Source organism: Chiloscyllium plagiosum, unplaced genomic scaffold, assembly GCF_037043375.1.
Source record: "Chiloscyllium plagiosum isolate Xiang-an unplaced genomic scaffold, Cpla_swu_hap1 HiC_scaffold_32, whole genome shotgun sequence".
NCBI lineage: Eukaryota > Metazoa > Chordata > Chondrichthyes > Orectolobiformes > Hemiscylliidae > Chiloscyllium > Chiloscyllium plagiosum.
The window spans coordinates 16,025,759-16,050,815 of record NW_028270170.1 but is presented as its reverse complement, the minus strand read 5'-3'; the positions used below and the strand labels follow the sequence as shown (position 1 = coordinate 16,050,815).

Sequence of the window (25,057 nt, the reverse complement as noted above, 5' to 3'; positions counted from 1 at the left end):
AGCAATATACATTCATCCTGGTCTGAGAAATACATGACTGCATAGGAACAGTTCTTATAACTGTAAAAGTCCATTGTAACAGTCTTAGCTGTCCATCTGTTCTTCAGCTTTCTTCATCCCCACATCTTTCCCACTCTCCTGTTTCTCTGTCTCTTGGTCAGGATTGAGCCAGGGAGTGGTTCTTGTATCCAGGGTGTTGTTGATGGGAACGATCAGTTCATTCACAGGTGGCAGTGCCAGACATGGGGCGTGAACCTTTAACCAACCGTCCTGTGACAAACAGCATCGAGCAGAGTGGTGGGTTTCAGGGCAGGGGCGTGCTGTAGGGACAGGTTAGCTTTGGCCAGTAAAGCGACCTCATAGCCAGTTCTCCAGGTCGCAGTGAAATGTTGGGTTGCTGCTGGATTTAGCAGCAGGGAGACCGAATGGGGAACTAAAACAGTGCATGGGTGATCTAGCATGATGGAGGTGGGCTTTTCTACTGTTATCGCGGCTGCTGCCACAGCTCTCAAACACGGCAGCGTTCCCCTTACAACAGGCGGTAAATGTACAGAGTAAAAACCAACAAGGCGCTGGAGATCCCCATGGAGCTGTGTTAAGGTGCCGCATGGAAACTCCTCAGATTCATTGACATTGGGGTAAAATGGCTGAGTATAGCCTGGAACCCCCAGGGCAGGAGCAGAGACTAATCGCTGTTTTAATTCAGTGAATGCCTGTTCCATCTTTGGTGTCCAGGTCACTTTTGTTGGCTGCTTTGGTGAGGATGCCTCCCGTAGGGGCTCGTCAATGGCACGGTGGTCTGGGATCCAGTGCCTGCAATAATTCACCATTCCCAGGAAAGCCTGCAGCTGAGTTCTTGTGGCTGGTGGGGGAAGCTGAGTAATGGCCACGACCTGTTCTTTGGATAGTGCCCTGAGGCCATGTGAGAGTTTGTATCCCAAGGACTGTACTTTGTATTGGCAGAGTTGCATTTTCTCCATTGAAACTCTGTGTCCATCTTTTGCTAGACAGTGGAGCAATGCCTCAGCGTCCTGTGTGCATGATTCAGCAGAGGTAGAGGCCGGTAATAAATCGACCTTGTATTGGAGGAGGGTGCTGTGGCACGGGGGTGTAGGGTGGAGAGGGTGCGGTGTACTGCAGCAGCATAGACTGTGAGGCTCTCCGTGTAACCCTGGGGAAGCCGGGTCCATGTGTACTGGCAGCCGCCGTACGTAAAAGCAAAAAGGTACTGGCTCTCGGGGGCCAATTTAATAGAGAAAAAGGCTGGGCAGAGGTCAATCACACAAAAACAGGTGGTGGAAGCAGGGTTGCAGCTGAGTATGGTGTTAGTGTCCGTGACTACTGCGGAGCAGGAATCCACAATTGCATTTACAGCCCTCAGATCCTGGATAAAACGCCACTTTCAGGGCCTCCCGGGTTTTGGGATGGGTAGGATGGGTGTATTACATGGACTGGTCATGGGAACTAGGACACCCTGTTGTAGGAAGGAGTCAATAACCGGCTTGATCCCTTCTACTGCTGCTGGCGACAGTGGGTATTGCCGTACAGGTGGCAGGATGGCTCCCTGTTTGAGAGTGACTGTGTGTATTAGGGTGGACACCACTTGGCGTGCATGGTTGGGGTGCTGTGTCCACAGTGATGCTGGAACATGGGCCAGCAACAGGGGGTTTTCATGGGAGGGGGCAGTGCCGGGGTTTGCATGGTAAAAGTGGCTTTGACAGGTGTTGCAGGTGCGCAATGCACACAGAACTCATCCTGCCCAAGTTGGGCAACCTCTACCAGGGGGACGGGGGCCTGACTAACTGAGGCAAAGTGGAGGGGATACACTTCTAAAAGATAAGCCCAACCCCGGTACAACTGAGGGGACTCGAGGTGCTTGTGAGCACGACCCGGTGCAGCTGGAGCTGGCAGGGTCGGAGCTTCCAGGGCCATGGGAAATCGCTGCCCACAGCATGGAGTAGTGTGTATCCAGGATTTCCAGCGTGAGACCCTCAGGGGAGCAGTGGACGCTGGCATTCAACTTGCACAATGTCTGCCGACACAGGAGGGCCACTGAGCATGAAGCAGAAATCATTGCAGTAGTGGGGACAGTGACAGCTCTGATGCTGAAGTTGAGATGGTCAGATAGTCGCACTACCGTGGGTACTTCATACTCCCTGATGAAATGCTGCAGGCTTAAAATTATTTGGACCACGAAGCAACATTTAATTATGCCAATATAATTTTCTGAAAGCAGGATTGGTAGTTTGGGAGATTTAGTTTTACAGTTTTCTTTTGCATTTTAATTCAGCCATATAAACTTCACGTTTATTCTCGTGCAGAATCATTCTGTACCTCAGTCCAGGATGCGAAAATGTTACTTACACTGTTTTATACTATATCATTGAACTTTACTGTATTATTTTAAAATAAACATACTTCTGAAAACTCTGAGAGAGAAGCAGTGTACAGTCTGATGCCAATTTAGCTTTAGTGCAACCGCATGGAACTACTTTAGTCAATTCTTTGACTAGTTAGAGAGTGACAGAAGGGCAGTCATGGTGTATATGAAGAGCAGGAACATTAATACCTTATTAATAAAACTTATGCAGAACTTTGATTTCATAACTACTCATGGCTCATTAAAAGAAAAACCATGATAGATCACCAAATGCAGATTAATTCAAGACACCTCTGGATCTTCAGCTGCATGGATTGAAACATTCAATCACCAGCAAGCAAATGTGCAAGCAAGGCCGAACACAAAGAGTCCAAGTTTCTCGAATGTTCAGTGATCATGTGCATCCAGGCACTAAGACCCTGCTGAGTACCAGCATGAATTGTGACAGGCTGCCGGACTGTCTCTGCTCTCTCTCTCTCACTCTCCCTCTGTGCCTGTGTCTCTCTCTCTGTCCCTGTCTCTCTGTCCCTGTCTCTCTCTCTCTCTCAGTCCCTGTCTCTCTCTCTCTCTCTCTCTGTCCCTCTCTCTCTCTCTTTCACTCTCTCTGTCCCTGTCTCTCTCTCTCTCTCACTCCCTTTCTCTCTGTCCCTGTCTCTCTCTCTCTCTCTCACTCCTTGTCTCTCTGTCCCTGTCTCTCTCTCTCTCTGTGTCACTCTCTCTGTCTCTGCTGCCCTGTGCAGCTGGGAAGCCAGTAACACAGCCCCCTCATCCAACCCCCCCAGGATCAAGTTCCTCAGCAACAAGGGATGTGTGGTGTACTGAGGGAGGGCTGTGGTGCTGGGAGGGATTTGTTTTCTTTCAAAGGTTTCGGGACTCCATGATTTCAAGTTTGGGTTTGGGGCGTTGGGGCTGACCACTTCCCTAAACTTATCTAAAGTCATGCCATAAAGTGTCGCCGTACCTACCTTCCCAATTCTGCTCCCAAACAATATTGGCTGGTAACCTGTACAAACAGGGTATTCCCTACCTTACTCTCCAAGCCTGATGATTACAGTGGCACTTGTTACTTCCTGGAGAGATTCAGTGTCCGCGGACCGCTGCCTCAGCGGGACAAGTTAGACTTGTCCCCAGGGTGGTCCCTCTCCTGAGGATTGGGGTCCCACAACCTCATGGACCTCTGGTTCGAGCTGGGAATAGAGAACAGACTGCAGCACTGACAAACACAGAAACACACAGGACAAACAGATGAGAGAAGAACAGGACAAACACAAGACAGACAAACACAACAGCAGGGCCCCTGTCAACCTCCCACGATCTGGGGAATTTTTTGGATTGAAGCAACAATTTAATCGGCGATCTCTCCTTCTATCTTGCCAGGCTTCCCTTGCCCATCCCGTCTGTCCCCTTGGCTGGATCAGGATCACGGCACAAGCCCTGGCTCAAGTCGGATCACGTGTCTGCCGAGTTGGTTAAAATTTAGATGACCAGTTCAGGAGCGTGCCCGTCCATGTTATCAGGCAGAGTCCATGGTTGCTCAACGCCGAATTGCTGCAATAGTTGGATTGGAATTGTGGCTCCCCTCCTCAGTTGTCCAGCCTTTGCTCTCGGTCTGACCGAGAGTGTGGAGCTGGAAAAGCACAGCAGGTCAGGCAGCATCCGAGAAGCAGGAGAATCAACGTTTCAGGCATAAGCCCTTCATCAGGAATGAAGCTTGTGGGCCGGGGGCTGAGAGATAAATTGGAAGGGATGGGGTTGGGGTTGGGGGGGGAAGTTAGCTGAGAAAGGAATAGGTGGATGAAGGTGAGGGAGAAGGAGAAAGGTCAGAGGGTGGGAGTGATGGACAGGTTTCGAGGGCTGTGCTGAGTTGGAGGCTTGAGAGTGGGATAATGTGGGGGAGGGGAAATGAGGAAGCTGTTGAAATCCATATTTATCCTGTGTGGTTTCAGGGGCTGAAGGCGGAATTTGAGGCTTTCCTCCTCCAGGCGTCGGGTGGTAATGGTTTGGAAGTGGAGGTGGCCCAGGACCTGCATGTCCTTGACAGAGATAGAGTTGAAGTCTCCAGCCACAAGACGGGGGTGGGGTTGGTGGATGAGGGTGTCCCAGAGATGTTCTCTGAAACGTTCCGCAAGAAAGTGTCCTGTCTTCACCATGTAGAGGAGACCCCAGCGGGTGCAACAGATGCAGTAGATGACATTGGTAGAGGTACAGGTAAATTTCTGATGGATGTGGAAGGATCCCTTGGGGCCTTGGACGGAGGTGAGGGGAATGGTGTGGGCACAGGTTTTGCACTTCCTGCAATAGCAGGGAAAGATGCCAGGAGTGAGGTATGGGCTGGTGGGAGAGTATGGACCTGTCGAGGGAGTCACGGAGGGAATGGTCTTTCCGAGCACCTATATGGGTGGGGAAGGAAATATATGGTGGTGGGGTGCGTTTGGAGGTGGCAGAAGTGGTGGAGGATGATGCTCTGTATGCGGATGTTGGTGGGGTGGTAGGGGAGGCTCCAGTAGGTTCTGTCCTTGTTGCGTTGGTTGGAGTGGTGTTTTAGTTGGTGGTGTGTGAAGTGGAGGAGTTGCACTGGAGGGCATCGTCAACCACGTGAGAAGGGAAGTTGTGATCGTGGAAGAAGGAGACCATCTGGTACTTTCTGAGGTGGAATTGGTCATCGTGGGAACAGATGTTGCAGAGACTACACAAGCCAGATCGGCTGAAACTGACAAGCTGTTTATTACAAGCGATATTGCTGGAAGAGAAATTGATCAAGGGTTCTCTTCCCTGTGCTGAGAATCAAGCCATTTTATATAGGAATATTGTACAATGATGCTAATTAAAAATAGGGAAAATACAATTGTCTTGATAATCAAGTGATCCAGTTACGATGGTGATAATCACAAAGCAGTTATCAGAAGAATGTCCTGAATCTGGATACAATGAAGCATCCTGGCAGCTTCAATCAGTTCGTAATTTGAGGAGATTCCAGCTCTCTTTGAGGGTAGGTTGGATGGTCTGTTTCCTTGGCATTAAGGTGTTTCCATTGTTGCTCACCTGTGAGCCAGGTGTTCTGGTGCCTCTCCAACTGACCTGAGCTTTGTGCGGCTTTGGTATCACTGGGGTACGAGACTGCCCTTAGAGCTTTGGGACAGCTGTGTTTATCGGGTCCAGGAAGCTTATTGTCAGGTTGTCTTGGGAAGTGTATTTCCTGGTTTTCGAGTGACTATGGTCATGTCTGGTTTCCCTTGTCAGCCTGTTTGGTCAATGCTGAGGCATTCTGGGTGTTTCTTGTATTGTTTGGACAGGCTTGATTTTCTGTGTTCTATGTGGTCATGCCGTGTGTAGGCAGGTTAGCAGATCTTTTCCCACAATTATAAAATCCCGTTGCAAATCATGAGTTTGATACAGGATTTCCAATTACTGTATAGAAAATGAAGAACGCGCAAAAATGGTACGGCTCGAGCCAGCAACAAACAAGGCCATTCGGTCCACCAGGCCAGTGTCATCCCTTTGGAAGCAGTATTCAATTACTCGCATCTCCCATGCTCTTTTCCCAAACTCTGAAAGTTTTAGCAAGTATATGCACAATTCCAGTTTGTGAGAGTCCTTAGAATCTGTTCCCTGAGGGCATAGGTTTAAGGTGAGAGGGGAAAGACATAAAATAGACTTACGGGGCAACTTCTTCACACAGAAGGTGGTACATGTATGGAATGAGCTGCCAGAGGGAGTGGTAGAAGCTGGTACAATTGCAACATTTAAGAGGCATTTGGATGGGTATATGAAGAGGAAGGGTTTGGAGGGATATGGGACGGGTGCTGGCAGGTAGGACGAGATTGGGTATGCATATCTGGTCGGCATGGATGGGTTGGACCATGCTGTAAATCTCTATGACTCTATGACTCTAAATAGCACAACAGAAGGAGAATAACTAACTGTATTTAGGTTCAATATTAATTCAGAATCTCTGACAATTGTACTGCATGTGATAGGTTTGTAATGGATCTCCTGTGGCATTGCTCGCTTCTTCTCAAGCACTGTTGAGATCGGTAATATTTCTTGCTGTTCTGTAAACCACTTGCTTGTCAGTCAGTGTGATCCAGTCAATGCGCTGATGGAACCAAGTTTCTGAGTGACATTGAGGGACATATTACACAGCTTCCTGATGCTGTAGATAGGGACCATTCATTGAAACATTAGATTCAAAGGGTCTTGACATGGGAGATGCTAAACTGATGTGTCACACCAGACAGAAATCCTGGAGGATTAATTTAAAAATAAGCACCGACCCATGGAAGGTTCATATCAGTAGAATTGTCTTCTTTCGAAGGATGATCAATTTGAGTTCACTTCTGCAATGATCAGTGGTGGCTGCAACTTTGAGTGCATTTGAGGCTTTATACAGATTATTGTTTAGATGAGATGTGATTAGTTATCTGGGAGGCTGTGTTCTGTAAGACCTTGGAGCAGGAGTAGGCCATCTTGCCCCTCCAGCCTGCTCCGCCATTTATTAAGGTCATGGCTGCTCTTTACGTGTCCTCAGTTCCACTTACCTGCCTTCTCACTGTAATCCTCAATACCTTCATTGTTCAAAAAAAAGGTCTATGCCCTTTGTCGCAGTTTCATCTGTCAGTGGAAACATCCTCTCTACATTTATCTTATCCATTCCCTTCATAATTTTATATGTTTCTCTAAAGTCACCCCTGAATCTTGCAAATTCCAATGAATATAATCGCATTCTACTCAGTTTCTCCTCATACGTCAACCCTCTCAACTCTGGAATCAACCTCGTGAAGCTTTCTCAAGTAAGAGACCAAAACTGCATGCAGTACTCCAGGTGTGGCCTTACCAGCACCCGATGCAGCTGCAACATCACCTCACTGCTTTTAAACTCCATTTCTTTTGCATTGAAGGACAACATTCCATTTGCCTTCCTAATTACGTGTTGTACCTGCACACCAACCTTCTATGATTCATTAAAAAGGATGCCCAGATCCCTCTGCATAGCAGCATGCTGCAACATTTACCTTTCAAGTAATAGTCCTTTTCACGGTTGCTCCTACCTAAGTGGATGATTTCACATTTTTTAACATTGTATTCCATCTACCAGACCTTCACCTACTCACTTGAAATATTTATGTTCCTCTGCAAAGTTTCCCAGTCCACCAAACACTTTGCTGTGCCACTCATCTTCGTGTCACCTGCAAACTTTGAGACATTCCACGTGGTCCCCAACTCAAAACAACAATGTAAATTGTGAATAACTGTGGTCCCAACACTGTTCCTATTCTTTATGATGAAGTGTATATTATCATTAAGATTATTGAAACACAAACTATATAAACGTTGCTTCTGATGCAAGTAACTTCAACTTTTTTCCCCGACAATTACATTGATCAATCAACCACAATGAAAGTGTTTCCCACCGTTCAATAACTGAGTGGTGGACAGACTAGTGTCTGAGTTGGACGACAACCTGTTGTTGCTCATGATAGTGACGCTGCAGGGATTATCCCTGAGACTGAGGTGTACGCAATTACTTCAGCACAGTCTCTTCACAGTAGCTTGACATCTTTGACAGATCTGAGCTCAGACTTAGGCAGATCGGCACCATCTGATTTTGATTCTGTCTTTTAAATTAATCCAAGTAAAAAAGGCTTCTTTCCCTTAATTGAGAATAATGTAAGTTAGAGTGACATATCAGTTTTCTTTATATCAAGTAAATAGGCAGAATCATCATAATTAAATTTCAAAGGTATTTATTTTTCCCATATACATACAGAAATAAACCACATGAACAATGATGATAGCAGTGTACAGGTTTCCAAGTTGAAAACTATTAACTGGACAACAATATCTCTTTATCTGACATTCACAGAAATTCATTGCTGCTTTTGAACAATTATTACAATGTCATCAGTTCATTGTAACAGAGTCCTAATTGTTCATCTGTTCTTCAGCTTTCTTGATCCCCACATCCTTCCGACTCTCCAGTTCCTCTGCCTCTTGGTCAGAATTGAGCCGGGGAGTTGTTGTTGTATCCGAGGTGATGTTGATGGGGACAGTCTGTTCATTCACAGCTGGCAGTGCCAGGCGCGGGGCTTGAACCTTTAACCGACCGTCCTGTGACAAACAGCATTGAAGAGCTTCAGCATCGACATCCTCTGGAAGCTGGAATTCTCTCCTGAACTCTTCATATTTGTAGCTGTAACAGCTGCTGCCATCATCACATTTCTTCTCGTGTTTTCCTGTCACCAGCACTTTTCTTCCAAATACTTTCACCCTCAGGTCTTCTGGGGGGAAGTGCTGGACATTCAGGGACACAGAAAAGCCATCTCCATCCTTGTCCTCGGATTGTCTTTTATCTTCTCCATTAGCATCAGATTTGTTGTCTCCAGTTCCTGGTATTTCCCCAAAACATTCTGCTGTCAGATCCTCAAGAACTCGATGGATGAACTTCATGCCCTTTCTCGTTTCTTCCACCTGTTCCCACCTGTTACATTCAAGTTGTTCCCAGAGCCCGTGTGCAACAGGCGCCAGTGTGTATACAGGCTGCTGGCACAGACGTGAAGGGTGGAAAGCCCGATAGCTCAGCATTGTCTCTGCCTCTTCTCTCACTTCCCTCAAACTGACTGATGTGAACTCCCAGTCTTCAGTCTCTGATCTGCTGCAGCACTCTGAGCTCACACCTTATATATTCTACTGTCAGAAATCCAGACATTTCCAGAATGTCCTCAAGTTTGCTGGGTTTATCACACGTGAGATGAAAATACATGACGTCACATCTCAGCCTTACTTTAAACAAGAATGACTCGACTCAGTGACACCCACTGGAGGGTATCCACAGGCTTCTGGAAAGTCACGCCACACCAGGTTACAGTCCAACAGGTTTAATTGGAAGCAGTAGCTTTCGGAGTGACACTTCTTCATCACTATCAACTGATGAAGGAGCGTCGCTCCCAAAGCTTGTGAGTGCTTCCAATTAAACCTGTTGGACTATAACCTGGTGTTGTGTGATTTTTAACTTTGTCCAGTCCAAAACTGGCATCTCCAAATCATGAGTTTGATTTAAGTTCAGTGAAGTCTGGATTGCCTGCAGACAATTACCTTGTTTATGATAATAACACATTTTTTAAAAATGTAACACTTTGAAATGAAGCTGTGTCCTTTCATATTATAAAACCCTGTTGTGAATCATGGGTTTGATACAGTATTTCCAATTATAGAAAATGAAAAATGCGGAAAAATTGCTTTAGATCAACCCAGCAACAAACAAGGCCATTCGGTCCACCAGGCAGGTGTGATCCCCTTGGAATCACTATCCAATTACTCACATCTCCCATGGTCTTTTCCCGAACTCTGCAAACTCTGTTTTAGCAAGTGTATGTACAATCCCAGTTTGTGAGAGGTCTGGACTCAGTGACTGCTACTGGAGGAATTCCCGAGTCTTCCGGAATGTACTCAGAGAGTGACAGCTCAGATGGGAGGAGCAATGTCAATGATTGACAACTGAGCAGAAGGCTGGGAACGTGCAGGAAAGTGAGGGTTTGTAAAAGCAGAAAGGGGATTAATTGATTGAAATATAAACTCATGTCATGAGATAATGAAGTGGCTGTATTTGTTTTTCTGACTTTGGTATTTTAAATTATTTGAATGAGATTGACGTGAAAGTTATCACCGAGAAAAATGGGGCGAAAGTTACATCAGCCGCTTTTAAATTGAATAAAGCAATTATTCCGTCCTTAAAGCCATTTGCTGTTTTGTAATTGACCTGAAATATATTTAAAGGTGAAAAATGTAGAAGTGAAGCTGCTGCATCCTTTTGAATTACTAAGCCCTGTGGCTAATTATGAGACCATATGAGATTTCCAAAATGGAAAATATAAAATATACGATATTACATTTAGAATGTGACAGCAGATGGCGAGGCCATTCGGTCCACCAGGTCATTGTCAACTCTTCGGAAATGCTATGCATTACTCACACCTCCCATGTTCTTTTTCTAAGCTCTGCAAATTCTGTCTTTGCAACTATAAGTACAATTCCAGTCTGTGAGAGGCCTTTGGGTCTGCTACCTCCTTGCCTTCCCATTTTCCGTTCTGGTTTATGTGAAACGGGACCAAAGAAGCAGAACGACTAATCAATTTTAGGTTCAATATAAATTTTGTGTCTCTTTGCTATTTGTGCTGGATTAATATGTTTCTCCTGTATCTCCTGTGGCATAAGTCACTTCTACTCTTGGACTATGGGTATTGTTGTTAATATTTCTCGCGGTTCTATAAACCACGTGTTTGTCAGTTAGTGTGATCGAGTAAATTGACTGATGGAACCAAGCTGTTGAGTGACATTGAGGGAAATATGACACATCTTCCTGATGCTGTGCCACAGTGACCATTCTTTAAAACATTAGATTGAAAGGGTCTTCAAGAAGACCACCATCATCCCTGTGCCAACGAAAACACATGCAGCGTGCCTGAATGACTACTGCCCAGTGCCTCTGACCTTCATAATTATGAAGTGCTTCGAGAGATAGTCATCGCTCATATCGACTCCTGCTTCCCAGCCTTCCTTGATTCCTTGCAATTTGCCTACCAGCGCAACAGATCCATGGCAGACTCTACCTCCCTAGCCTCACTGGAACACAGGGATAATTAAGATACTTAGCTACTCCAGCTCCGCCTTAGAACTTAGAACGGTAGAGCACAGAACAGGCCCTTCAGCCCACGATGTTGTGCCGACCATTGATCCTCATGTATGCACCCTCAAATTTCTGTGACCATATGCATGTCCAGTAGTCTCTTAAATGTCCCTAATGACCTTGCTTCCACAACTGCTGCTGGCAACACATTCCATGCTCTCACAACTCTCTGTGTATAGAACCTACCTCTGACATCCCCTCTATACTTTCCTCCAACCAGCTTAAAACTGTGACCCCTCGTGTTAGCCATTTCTGCCCTGGGAAATAGTCTCTGGCTATCGACTCTATCTATGCCTCTCATTATCTTGTATACCTCAATTAGGTCCCCTCTCCTCCTCCTTTTCTCTAATGAAAAAAGTCCGAGCTCAGTCAACCTCTCTTCATAAGATGAGCCCTCCACTCCAGGCAGCATCCTGGTAAACCTCCTCAGAACCCTCTCCAAAGCATCCACATCTTTCCTATAATAGGGCGACCAGAACTGGACGCAGTATTCCAAGTGCGGTCTAACCAAAGTTTTATAGAGCTGCAACAAGACCTCACGACTCTTAAACTCAATCCCCCTGTTAATGAAAGCCAAAACACCATCTGCTTTCTGAACAACCCTGTCCACTAGGGAGGCCATTTTAAGGGCGTGTATGTAGCTGCACACCAAGATGCCTCTGTTCCACCACACTGCCAAGAATCCTATCCTTTCAACACTATAATCCCAACCAAACTCATCTTTAAACTCTGAGACCTGGGTTTCTGCTCTCCGCTCACCAACTGGATCCTCAACTTCCTCACCCACAGACCACAATCAGTGAGGATAGGCAACAGCATCTCTTCCACAACAATCCTCAACACCGGTGTCCCGCAAAGTTGTATACTCAGCTCCTTACTGTACTCCCTGTACACTCATGGGTGGTGTGGCCAAATTTCATCTGAAATCATCTCCAATTTGGCTGATGACATCACTATTATAGGCCGGATATCAAACAATGATGAGACAGAACACAAGAAAGAAATACAATGCTTAGTGTCGTGGTACAAAGATAACAATCTCTCCCTTAAGGTCAGCAAAACTGATGAGCTGACTTCAGGAAGCAAAGAGGAGGGGACACCCTTGTCTAAGTCAAAGGAGCTGAGGTGGAGATGGTTGAGCGTTCCTCTGGAGTGACAATCACCAACAATCTACCCAGGACCACCATCATGGATGTGATGGTGAAGTCAGCACAACAACACCTCTTCTTCCTCAGGAGGTTAAATAATTTTGGCATGCCCATCGATCATTCATCTACTTTTGTAGATGCTAGATGCAACATAGAAAGCATTCTGCCTGGATGCATTATGGTTTGGAATGGCAACTGCTCTGCCCAGGACTGTAAGAAACAACAGAGTCTTGTTAACAGAGCTCAGTCCATCACACAAACCAGGATTCCATCCATTGACTCCATCTACACTGCTTCTTGTCTCAGAAAGGGGACCAACATCATCAAAGACCCCTTCCACCCCGGTTATAATCTCTTCTAAGCTCTTCCATCAGGCAGAAGATACAACAGCTGAAACACACGTATCAACATGTTGAAGAACAGATTCTTTCCTGCTGTTAGTAGACTCCTGAATGGAGCTGACCAATTTCAAATCTAATGTTGATCTTACTTTTTGTGCAAATCTCTTTGCAGCCATAACATTGTATTCCTCGAACTGTTCTATCAGTTATGCACTTTGTATGGTATGATGTATTTATACTACATGCAAAACAAAACGTTTCACTGTACCTAGGTACGTCTGATGATACTAAATCAAATCAAATCAAATCTTGGCTTGTTAGCTGCTGAAAGGATGTGTCACATCAGGCAGAAATCCTCAAATCAGCAGCAGGGTTTAAAAATAAGGGCTCACCCACATAAGGTTCATATCGGGAGTATTGTCTTCTTTCAGGTGATTACCAGTTTGAATTCTCTTCCTCAATGATCAGTGGAGGCTGTGTCATTAAATGTAGTTAAGCTTTGTACATATTCTTGTTTAAATAAGGAGTGATGAGTTCTCCGGGAGGCAGGATTGTAGTGGTCAGTTCATCATTAATTCATTAGTGACCTCAAGGAATAGCGAAGTGAGTTTAAAGGCCGAATGGCCTACTCCTGTTCCTATTCTTTATGTTCAAGGATATGGCATCATTAATATTATTGAAACAGAACCTTCATAAAAAGTGGCTTTTGATGCAACTAACTTGACCATCAATTCCCGATAGCCACAATAATCATTTAACCCCAATGAAAGTGTATCTCACCATCCAGTAACAGTGTAGGGTACAGATTGGGTTGGATGACAAGCAGTTATTGCTAAAAGAAACTGAAAGAACTGTGGATGCTTTAAATCAGAAAAATAAACAAAAATAGAGGTTGCTGGAAAAGCTCAGCAGGTCTGGCAGTGTCCTCAGTTCTGAAGAATGGTCACTGGAACCACAACATTCACTTTGACCTCTTGAGCCTTTCCATCAATTTCTGTTTTTGAAGCTGTTGTTTCTGATTATTGTGAAGCTGCAGGGAACATCTCTGAGATTGAAGTGTAGAAAATTGTGCAAGGACAGTGTCTGAACTGTAGTTTGATATCTTTTGACAGAGCTGGATGCTGAAAAGATTTGCAAGGATGTTGGATCCACTGGAGTGTTGAGTCGTAAGGAGAGGCTGAATACACTGGGACCTTTTCTCCAGGGAGACTGGAGGCTGAGGATGACCTTATAGAGGCTTATAAAATCATGATGGACACAGATAAGGTGAACAGGCAAGGTCTTTTTCCAAGGATAGGTGAGTCCAAAACTAGAGGGCTTCGATTTAAGGTGAGAGAGGAAAGATTTACAAGGGACGAGAAGGGCAACTTTTTCACACAGAGGGTGAGCTGGCAGAGAAAGTGGTAGAGGCCAGTACTCTAACAACATTGAAAAGACATTTGGCCAATTCCATGAGCAGGAAAGGTTTAGAGAGATATAGGGACGAGTGAAGTTTCCGATACCTGTTCGGCATGGTCGAGTTTACATGCTGGATGACTTGATGTCTCCATGAGTATATGACCTGAGTTTTGACTTAGGCAGATCTAGACTGACTGATTTTATGCCCAGTTTTAACTTAATCAAACCTAAAAGGTGTACTTACCGTAACCGTGAATAAGGGAGGTCAGAGTGAAGATTATTCGTGATGTATCAGTTTTGCTTCTAGCAAGTAAGAAGGTAGAATCATCATAGATAAAATTCAGAAGTATTCATTGTTCCAATATACATGCATAAATAATTTACCTGTACATGAATTCTGATAAAAGCACATTACAGATTTACAACTTGAATACAATGGATTTCACAAAAATATATTTTCATCTCACATTACAGAAACCCATTGCTGCTTTTGAACAATTATTATATCTTCAAAAGTTCATTGTAACAGAGTCTTACCTGGACATCTGTTCTTCAGCTTTCTTGTTCACCACATCCTTCCCACTCTCCTGTTCCTCTGCCTCTTGGTCAGGATTGAGCCGGGGAGTGGTTGTTGTCTCCGAGGTGATGTTGATGGGTACGGTCCGTTCATTCACAGTTGGCAGTGCCAGGTGCGGGGCTTGAACATTTAACCAACCATCCTGTGACAAACAGCATCGAGCAGAGTGGTGAGTTTCAGGGCAGGGGCGTGCTGTAGGGACAGGTTAGCTTTGGCCAGTAAAGCGACCTCATAGCCAGTTCTCCAGAAGGCAATGAAATGTTGGGTTCCTGCTGGATTTAGCAGCAGGGAGACCGAATGGGGAACTAAAACAGTGCATGGGTGATCCAGCACGATGGGGATGGCCTTTTCTACTGTTATCGTGGCTGCTGCCCCAGCTCTCAAACACGGCAGCGTTCCCCTTACAACAGGCGGTAAATGTACAGAGTATAAACCAACAGGGCGCTGGAGATCCCCATGGAGCTGTGTTAAGATGCCGCATGTAAACTCCTCGGATTCATTGACATTGAGGTAAAATGGCTGAGTGTAGTCTGGAACCCCCAGGGCAGGAGCAGAGACTAATTGCTGTTTTAATTCAGTGAATGCCTGTTCCATCTTTGGTGTCCAGGTCACTTTTATTGGCTGCTTTGGTGAGGATGCCTCCCGTAGGGGCTCGTCAATGGCACAGTGGTCTGGGATCCAGTGCCTGCAATAATTCACCATTCCCTGGAAAGTCTGCAGCTGAGTTCTTGTGGCTGGCAGGGGAAGCTGAGTAATGGGCACGACCCGTTCTTTGGATAGTGCCCTGAGGCCATGTGAGAGTTTGTATCCCAAGGACTGTACTTTGTATTGGCAGAGTTGCATTTTCTCCATTGAAACCCTGTGTCCATCTTTTGCTAGACAGTGGAGCAATGCCTCAGTGTCCTGTGTGCATGATTCAGCAGAGGTAGAGGCCGGTAATAAATCAACCTTGTATTGGAGGAGGGTGCTGTGGCACGGCAGGTGTAGGGTGGAGAGGGTGCAATGTACTGCAGCAGCATAGACTGTGAGGCTCTCCGTGTAACCCTGGGGAAGCCGGGTCCATGTGTACTGGCAGCCGCTGTACGTAAAAGCAAAAGGTACTGGCTCTCGGGGGCCAATTTAATAGAGAAAAAGGCTGGGCAGAGGTCAATCACACAAAAACAGGTGGCGGAAGCAGGGATGCTGCTGAGTATGGTGTTAGTGTCCGTGACTACTGCAGAGCAGGAATCCACAATTGCATTTACAGCCCTCAGATCCTGGACAAAACGCCACTTTCTGGGCCTCCCGGGTTTTGGAATGGGTAGGATGGGTGTATTACATGGACTGGTCATGGGAACTAGGACACCCTGTTGTAGGAAGGAGTCAATAACTGGCTTGATCCCTTCTACTGCTGCTGGCGACAGTGGGTATTGCCGTATAGGTGGCAGGATGGCTCCCTGTTTGAGAGTGACTGTGTGTATTAGGGTGGACACCACTTGGCATGCATGGTTGGGGTGCTGAGTCCACAGTGATGCTGGAACATGGGCCAGCAACAGGGGGTTTCATGGGAGGGGGCAGTGCCGGGGTTTGCATGGTAAAAGTGGCTTGGAGTGTTGCAGGAGTGCAACACACACAGAACTCATCCTGCCCAAGTTAGGCAACCTCTACCAGGGGGCCGGGGCCTGACTAACTGAGGCAAAGTGGAGGGGTTACACTTCTAAAAAATAAACCCATCCCCGGTACAACTGAGGGGACTCTCGGTGCTTGTGAGCACGACCAGGCGCAGCTGGAGCTGGCAGGGTCGGAGCTTCCAGGGCCATGGGAAATCGCTGCCCGCAGCATGGAGTAGTGTGTATCCAGGATTTCCAGCGTGAGACCCTGAGGGGAGCAGTGGACGCTGGCATTCAACTTACACAATGTCTGCTGACCCAGGAGGGCCACTGAGCATGAAGCAGAAATCATTGCAGTATTGGGGACAGTGACAGCTCTGATGCTGAAGTTGAGACGGTCAGATAGTCGCACTACCATGGGTACTTCATACTCCCTGATGAGATGCTGCAGGCTTTAAATTATTTGGACCACGAAGCAACATTTAATTCTGCCAATATAATTTTCTGAAAGCAGTATTGGTAGTTTGGGAGATTTAGTTTTCCAGTTTTCTTTTGCATTTTAATTCAGCCATATAAACTTCACGTTTATTCTCGTGCAGAATCATTCTGTACCTCAGTCCAGGATGCGAAAATGTTACTTACACTGTATTATACTATATCATTGAACTTTACTGTATTATTTTTAAATAAACATACTTCTGAAAACTCTGATAGAGAAGCAGTGTACAGTCTGATGCCAATTTAGCTTTAGTGCAACCGCGTGGATCTACTTTAGTCAATTTTTTGACTAGTTAGAGAGTGACAGAAGGGCAGTCATGGTGTATATGAAGAGCAGGAACATTAATACCTTATTAATAAAACTTATGCAGAACTTTGATTTCATAACTACTCATGGTTCCTTAAAAGAAAAACCATGATAGATCACCAAATGCAAATTAATTCAAGACACCTCTGGATCTTCAGCTGCATGGATTGAAACATTCAAACACCAGCAAGCAAATGTGCAAGCAAGGCCGAACACAAAGAGTCCAAGTTTCTCGAATGTTCAGTGATCATGTGCATCCAGGCACTAAGACCCTGCTGAGTACCAGCATGAATTGTGACAGGCTGCCGGACTGTCTCTGCTCTCTCTCTGTCACTCTCTCTCTGTCCCTGTCTCTCTCTCTCTCTCTCTCTGTCCCTGTGTCTCTCTCTCTGTCGCTGTCTCTCTCTCTCTCTCAGTCCCTGTCTCTCTCTCTCTCTCTCTCAGTCCCTGTCTCTCTCTCTCTGTCTCTGTCCTTGTCTCTCTCTTTCACTCTCTCTGTCCCTGTCTCTCTCTCTCTCACTCCTTGTCTCTCTGTCCCTGTCTCTCTCTCTCTCTCTCTCTGTCACTCTCTCTGTCTCTGCTGCCCTGTGCAGCTGGGAAGCCAGTAACACAACCCCCTCATCCAACCTCCCCCGGATCAAGTTCCTCAGCAACAAGGGATATGTGGTGTACTGAGGGAGGGCTGTGGTGCTGGGAGAGATTTGTTTTCTTTCAAAGGTTTCGGGACTCCATGATTTCAAGTTTGGGTTTGGGGCGTTGGGGCTGTCCACTTCCCTAAACTTATCTAAAGTTATGCCATAAAGTGTCGCCGTACCTACCTTCCCAATTCTGCTCCCAAACAATATTGGCTGGTAACCTGTACAAACAGGGTATTCCCTACCTTACTCTCCAAGCCTGATGATTACAGTGGCACTTGTTACTTCCTGGAGAGATTCAGTGTCCGCGGACCGCTGCCTCAGCGGCTCAAGTTAGACTTGTCCCCAGGGTGGTCCCTCTCCTGAGGATTGGGGTCCCACAACCTCATGGACCTCTGGTTCGAGCTGGGAATAGAGAACAGACTGCAGCACTGACAAACACAGAAACACACAGGACAAACAGATGAGAGAAGAACAGGACAAACACAAGACAGACAAACACAACAGCAGGGCCCCTGTCAACCTCCCACGATCTGGGGAATTTTTTGGATTGAAGCAACAATTTAATCGGCGATCTCTCTTCTATCTTGCCAGGCTTTCCTTGCCCATCCCGTCTGTCCCCTTGGCTGGATCAGGATCACGGCACGAGCCCTGGCTCAAGTCGGATCACGTGTCTGCCGAGTTGGTTAAAATTTAGATGACCAGTTCAGGAGCGTACCCATCCATGTTATCAGGCAGAGTCCATGGTTGCTCAACGCCGAATTGCTGCAATAGTTGGATTGGAATTGTGGCTCCCCTCCTCAGTTGTCCAGCCTTTGCTCTCGGTCTGACCGAGAGTGTGGAGCTGGAAAAGCACAGCAGGTCAGGCAGCATCCGAGGAGCAGGAGAATCAACGTTTCAGGCATAAGCCCTTCATCAGAATGAGGCTTGTGGGCCGGGGGCTGAGAGATAAATTGGAAGGGATGGGGTTGGGGTTGGGGGGGGAAGTTAGCTGAGAAAGCAATAGGTGGATGAAGGTGAGAGAGAAGGTGAAAGGTCAGAGGGTGGGAGTGATGGACAGGTTCAGAGGGCGGTGCTGAGTTGGAGGCTTGAGAGTGGGATAATGTGGGGGAGGGGAAATGAGGAAGCTGTTGAAATCCATATTTATCTTGTGTGGTTTCAGGGGCCGAAGGCGGAATATGAGGCTTTCCTCCTCCAGGCGTCGGGTGGTAATGGTTTGGAAGTGGAGGCGGCCCAGGACCTGCATGTCCTTGACAGAGATGGAGTTGAAGTCTCCAGCCACAAGACGGGGGTGGGGTTGGTGGATGAGGGTGTCCCAGAGATGTTCTCTGAAACGTTCCGCAAGGAAGTGTCCTGTCTCCACCATGTAGAGGAGACCCCAGCGGGTGCAACAGATGCAGTAGATGACATTGATAAAGGTACAGGTAAATTTCTGATGGATGTGGAAGGATCCCTTGGGGCCTTGACGGAGGTGAGGGGAATGGTGTGGGCACAGGTTTTGCACTTCCTGCAATAGCAGGGAAAGATGCCAGGAGTGGGGTAAGGGCTGGTGGGAGAGTATGGACCTGACGACGGAGTCACGGAGGGAATGGTCTTTCCGAGCACCTATATGGGTGGGGAAGGAAATATATCTCTGGTGGTGGGGTGCGTTTGGAGGTGGCGGAAGTGGTGGAGGATGATGCTTTGTATGCGGATGTTGGCGGTGTGGAAGGGGAGGCTCAAGTAGGTTCTGTCCTTGTTGCGTTGGGAGGAGTGGTGTTTAAGTTGGTGGTGTGTGAAGTGGAGGAGTTGTGCTGGAGGGCATCGTCAACCACGTGAGAAGGGAAGTTGTGATCGTGGAAGAAGGAGACCACCTGGTACTTTCTGAGTTGGAATTGGTCATCGTGGGAACAGATGTTGCAGAGACTACACAAGCCAGATCGGCTGAAACTGACAAGCTGTTTATTACAAGCGATATTGCTGGAAGACAAATTAATCAAGGGTTCTCTTCCCTGTGCTGAGAATCAAGCCATTTTATATCGGAATATTGTACAATGATGCTAATTAAAAATAGGGAAAATACAATGGTCTTGATAATCAAGTGATCCAGTTACGATGGCGATAATCACAAAGCAGTTATCAGAAGAATGTCCTGAATCTGGATACAATGAAGCATCCTGGCAGCTTCAATCAGTTCGTAATTTGAGGAGATTCCAGCTCTCTTCGAGGGTAGGTGGGATGGTCTGTTTCCTTGGCATTAAGGTGTTTCCATTGTTGCTCACCTGTGAGCCAGGTGTTCTGGTGCCTCTCCAACTGACCTGAGCTTTGTGCGACTTTGGTATCACTGGGGTACGAGACTGCCCTTAGAGCTTTGGGACAGCTGTGTTTATCGGGTCCAGGAAGCATATTGTCAGGTTGTCTTGGGAAGTGTATTTCCTGGTTTGCGAGTGACTATGGTCATGTCTGGTTTCCTTTGTCAGCCTGTTTGGTCAATGCTGAGGCATTCTGGGTGTTTCTTGTATTGTTTGGACAGGCTTGATTTTCTGTGTTCTATGTGGCCATGCTGTGTGTAGGCAGGTTAGCAGATCTTTTCCCACAATTATAAAATCCCGTTGCGAATCATGAGTTTGATACAGGATTTCCAATTACTGTACAGAAAATGAAGAACGCGCAAAAATGGTTCAGCTCGAGCCAGCAACAAACAAGGCCATTCGGTCCACCAGGCCAGTGTCATCCCTTTGGAAGCAGTATTCAATTACTCGCATCTCCCATGCTCTTTTCCCAAACTCTTAAAGTTTTAGCAAGTGTATGCACAATTTCAGTTTGTGAGAATCCTTAGAATCTGTTCCCTGAGGGCATAGGTTTAAGGTGAGAGGGGAAAGATATAAAATAGACTTACGGGGCAACTTCTTCGCACAGAAGGTGGTACATGTGTGGAATGAGCTGCCAGAGGAAGTGGTAGAAGCTGGTACAATTGCAACATTTAAGAGGCATTTGGATGGGTATATGAATAGGAAGGGTTTGGAGGGATATGGGCTAGGTGCTGGCAGGTAGGACGAGATTGGGTATGCATATCTGGTCGGCATGGATGGGTTGGACCATGCTGTAAATCTCTATGACTCTATGACTCTAAATAGCACAACAGAAGGAGAATAACTAACTGTATTTAGGTTCAATATTAATTCAGAATCTCTGACAATTGTACTGCATGTAATATGTTTGTAATGGATCTCCTGTGGCATTGCTCGCTTCTACACGAGTGCTATTGAGATCGGTAATATTTCTTGCTGTTCTGTATACCACTTGCTTGTCAGTCAGTGTGATCCAGTCAATGCGCTGATGGAACCAAGTTGCTGAGTGACATTGAGGGAAATATTACACAGCTTCCTGATGCTGTAGATAGGGACTATTCATTGAAACATTAGATTCAAAGGGTCTTGACATGGTAGATGCTAAACTGAGGTGTCACACCAGACAGAAATCCTGGAGGATTAATTTAAAACTAAGGACCGACCCATGGAAGGTTCATATCAGTAGAATTGTCTTCTTTCAGAGGACTATCAGTTTGAGTTCACTTCTGCAATGATCAGTGGTGGCTGCAACATTGTATGCATTTGAGGCTTTATACAGATTATTGTTTAGATGAGATGTGATCAGTTATCTGGGAGGCTGTGTTCTGTCCATCATTAAGTCATTGGTGACCTTATGGAATACAGAAACATGTTTGATGGGTGGAATGGCCGACTGATGTTCATAGTAGCATAAGAATGTTAGACCTTGGAGCAGGAGTAGGCCATCTTGCCCCTCCAGCCTGCTCCGCCATTTATTAAGGTCATGGCTGCTCTTTTTGTGTCCTCAGTTCCACTTACCTGCCTTCTCACTGTAATCCTCAATACCTTCATTGTTCAAAAAAAAGGTCTATGCCCTTTGTCGCAGTTTCATCTGTCTGTGGAAACATCCTCTCTACATTTATCTTATCTATTCCCTTCATAATTTTATATGTTTCTCTAAAATCACCCCTGATTCTTGCAAATTCCAATGAATATAATCGCATTCTACTCAGTTTCTCCTCATACGTCAACCCTCTCAACTCTGAAATCAACCTCGTGAAGCTTTCTCAAGTAAGAGACCAAAACTGCACGCAGTACTCCAGGTGTGGCCTCACCAGCACCCTGTACAGCTGCAACATAACCTCACTGCTTTTAAACTCAATTTCTTTTGCATTGAAGGACAACATTCCATTTGCCTTCCTAATTACATGTTGTACCTGCACACCAACCTTCTATGATTCATTAAAAAGGATGCCCAGATCCCTCTGCATAGCAGCATGCTGCAATGTTTACCTTTCAAGTAATAGTCCTTTTCATGGTTGCTCCTACCTAAGTGCATGATTTCACATTTATTAACATTGTATTCCATCTGCCAGACCTTTACCTACTCACTTGAAATATTTATGTTCCTCTGCAAAGTTTCCCAGTCCACCAAACACTTTGCTGTGCCACTCATCTTCGTGTCATCTGCAAACTTTGAGACGTTCCACATGGTCCCCAACTCAAAACAACAATGTAAATTGTGAATAGCTGTGGTCCCAACACTGTTCCTATTCTTTATGATGAAGTGTATATTATCATTAAGATTATTGAAACACAAACTATATAAACGTTGCTTCTGATGCAAGTAACTTCAACTTTCTTCCCCGACAATTACATTGATCAATCAACCACAATGAAAGTGTTTCCCACCGTTCAATAACTGAGCGGTGGACAGACTAGTGTCTGAGTTGGATGACAACCTGTTGTTGCTCATGATAGTGACGCTGCAGGGATTATCCCTGAGACTGAGGTGTACACAATTATTTCAACACAGTCTCTTCACAGTAGCTTGACATCTTTGACAGACCTGAGCTGAGACTTAGGCAGATCGTGACCATCTGATTTTGATTCTGTCTTTTAAATTAATCCAAGTAAAAAAGGCTTCTTTCCCTTAATTGAGAATAATGCAAGTTAGAGTGATACATCAGTTTTCTTTTTATCAAGTAAATAGGCAGAATCATCATAATTAAATTTCAAAGGTATTTATTTTTCCAATATACATACAGAAATAAACCACATGAACAATGATGATAGCAGTGTACAGGTTTCCAAGTTGAAAACTATTAACTGGACAACAATATCTCTTTATCTGACATTCACAGAAATTCATTGCTGCTTTTGAACAATTATTACAATGTCATAAGTTCATTGTAACAGAGTCCTAACTGTTCATCTGTTCTTCAGCTTTCTTTATCCCCACATCCTTCCCACTCTCCTGTTCCTCTGCCTCTTGGTCAGGATTGAGCCGAGGAGTGGTTGTTGTATCCGAGGTGATATTGATGGGGACAGTACGTTCATTCACAGCTGGCAGTGCCAGGCACGGGGCTTGAACCTTTAACCGACCGTCCTGTGACAAACAGCATCGAAGAGCTTCAGCATTGACATCCTCTGGCAGCTGGAATTCTCTCCTGAACTCTTCATATTTGTAGCTGTAACAGCCGCTGCCATCATCACATTTCTTCTCGTGTTTTCCTGTCACCAGCACTTTCCTTCCAAATACTTTCACCCTCAGGTCTTCTGGGGGGAAGTGCTGGACATTCAGGGACACAGAAAAGCCATCTCCATCCTTGTCCTCGGATTGTCTTTTACCTTCTCCATTAGCATCAGATTTGTTGTCTCGAGTTCCTGGTATTTCCCCAAAACATTCTGCTGTCAGATCCTCAAGAACTCGATGGATGAACTTCATGCCCTTTCTCGCTTCTTCCACCTGTTCCCACATGTTACATTCAAGTGGTTCCCTGAGCCTGTGTGCAACAGGCGCCAGTGTGTATACAGGCTGCTGGCACAGACGTGAAGGGTGGAAAGCCCGATAGCTCAGCATCCTCTCTGCCTCTTCTCTCACTTCCCTCAAACTGATTGATGTGAACTCCCAGTCTTGAGTCTCTGATCTGCTGCAGCACTCTGAGCTCACACCTTATATATTCTCCTGTCAGAAATCCAGACATTTCCAGAATGACCTCAAGTTTGCTGGATTTATCACACGTGAGCTGAAAATACATGTCGTCACATCTCAGCCTGACTTTAAACAAGAATGACTCGACTCAGTGACACCCACTGGAGGACATCCACAGACTTTTGGAATGTACTCAGACAGTGACAGCTTGGATGGGCGGAGCAATGTTAATGATTGACAGCTGAGCAGAAGGCTGAGTCTGTGCAGGAAAGTGTTTTTTTTTAAAACCCAGAGAGAGTTAATTTATTGAAATATCAACTTGTCATCTCAGAATAAAGAGGCAGTATTTAGTCATTTTAACATTACTGTTTTCAGTGATTCATAAGAGATTGATTTGATATGTATAAGTTTGAGATGGAGCTTGAAATGCAAATACATTTTATTTACGCTAAGTAGTGTTGAACTTGTCCTAAATGTAATTAGCTCATTTGTGATAATGATAATGTACATAAAGAAATGAAATACTTAGAAATGAAGTTGCTGTGTCCTTCAACATTATAACACCGTGTTGCCAGATATGCGATTGCTGCAGGATTTAGCAACATATAGAAAACAAAGAATGCACAACAATTGCTTTAGATCTACTCAGCAACAAGCAAGGCCATTCTGTCCATCAGTGTAGTATCATCTCTTTTGAAGCACTATCTAATCACTTGCGTCTCCCATGCTATTTTGCCCATACTTTGCAAATTCTGTTTTTGCAAGCATACGTATAATTTCAGTTTGCAAGAGGGCACTGTATCTGCTACCTCCTCGCATTCTCATCTTCCTTTCCAATTCACTAGAAACAGCACAACAGAAGGAGAAGAACAAACTATGTTTCGGTTCGATATACGTTCAGAGTCTGTTGACAGTTGTACTGCACTTAAAATATTCCTGTAGGATTTTGTGGCATCGCTCCTTCTTTTTGAGGAATATGGATTTCATTTTTAACATTTGTTGCTGTTCTACAAGCCATTTGATTGTCAGTCAGTGTGACCCAGGAAATGTACTGATGGAACCAATTTGCAGAGTGACATTGAGGGAAATATGACACATCTACCTGATGCTGTACATAGGGACTGTTCATTGATACATTAGATTCAGAGAGTCTTGATTAATTGTCTGCCAGTAGGATGTGTCACATCAGCCAGAAATCCTGGAGTGGGGAGTCCTATTTAAAATTAAGTAATCAACCGTCTAGGGTTCATATCGGGAGAATTATCTACCTTTCTGAGGGTTATCAAATTGAATTCTATTTCCCAATTAGCAGTGGTGGCTGCAACATTGAACCTATTTGAGATTTTATGCAGATTATTGTTCAAATAAGGAGTGATCGGGTATCCGGGAGGTAGGACTATAATTTCTGTCCATCATGGTGACCTTATGGAATGAAGAAATGATTTTGAAGGGCTGAATGGCCTACTCATGTTCCAATATTTTATGATCACAGAAACATCATAGACTCTGCGAATCCTGACAGTATGGAAGGAGACCA

The 25,057-nt window shown here is 45.4% G+C and overlaps 2 protein-coding genes across 3 annotated transcripts; both read right to left on the bottom strand.

Moving 5' to 3' along the window:
* Window positions 1-84: 84 nt before the first annotated feature.
* LOC148141757 (heat shock protein beta-11-like) lies at window positions 85-8,962 on the bottom strand. Of its 2 annotated transcripts, XM_087977626.1 has the most exons (2): window positions 8,369-8,962; window positions 85-150 (listed from the first exon to the last, which is right to left on the bottom strand). In XM_087977626.1, the coding sequence occupies exons 1-2, from the start codon at window positions 8,960-8,962 to the stop codon at window positions 85-87; spliced, it is 660 nt and encodes a 219-aa protein (XP_087833752.1). The 2 variants fall into 2 exon arrangements, with proteins under 2 accessions (XP_087833752.1, XP_087833751.1); XM_087977625.1 differs by lacking the exon at window positions 85-150 and having other exon boundaries at window positions 8,108-8,962.
* Window positions 8,963-22,593: 13,631 nt separating this feature from the next.
* On the bottom strand, window positions 22,594-23,448 carry LOC122545297 (heat shock protein 30C-like). Its single transcript, XM_087977624.1, has one exon. It carries the CDS (start codon window positions 23,446-23,448, stop codon window positions 22,789-22,791), a length of 660 nt encoding a protein of 219 aa, XP_087833750.1. The 3' UTR covers window positions 22,594-22,788.
* Between the last annotated feature and the right edge of the window lie 1,609 nt (window positions 23,449-25,057).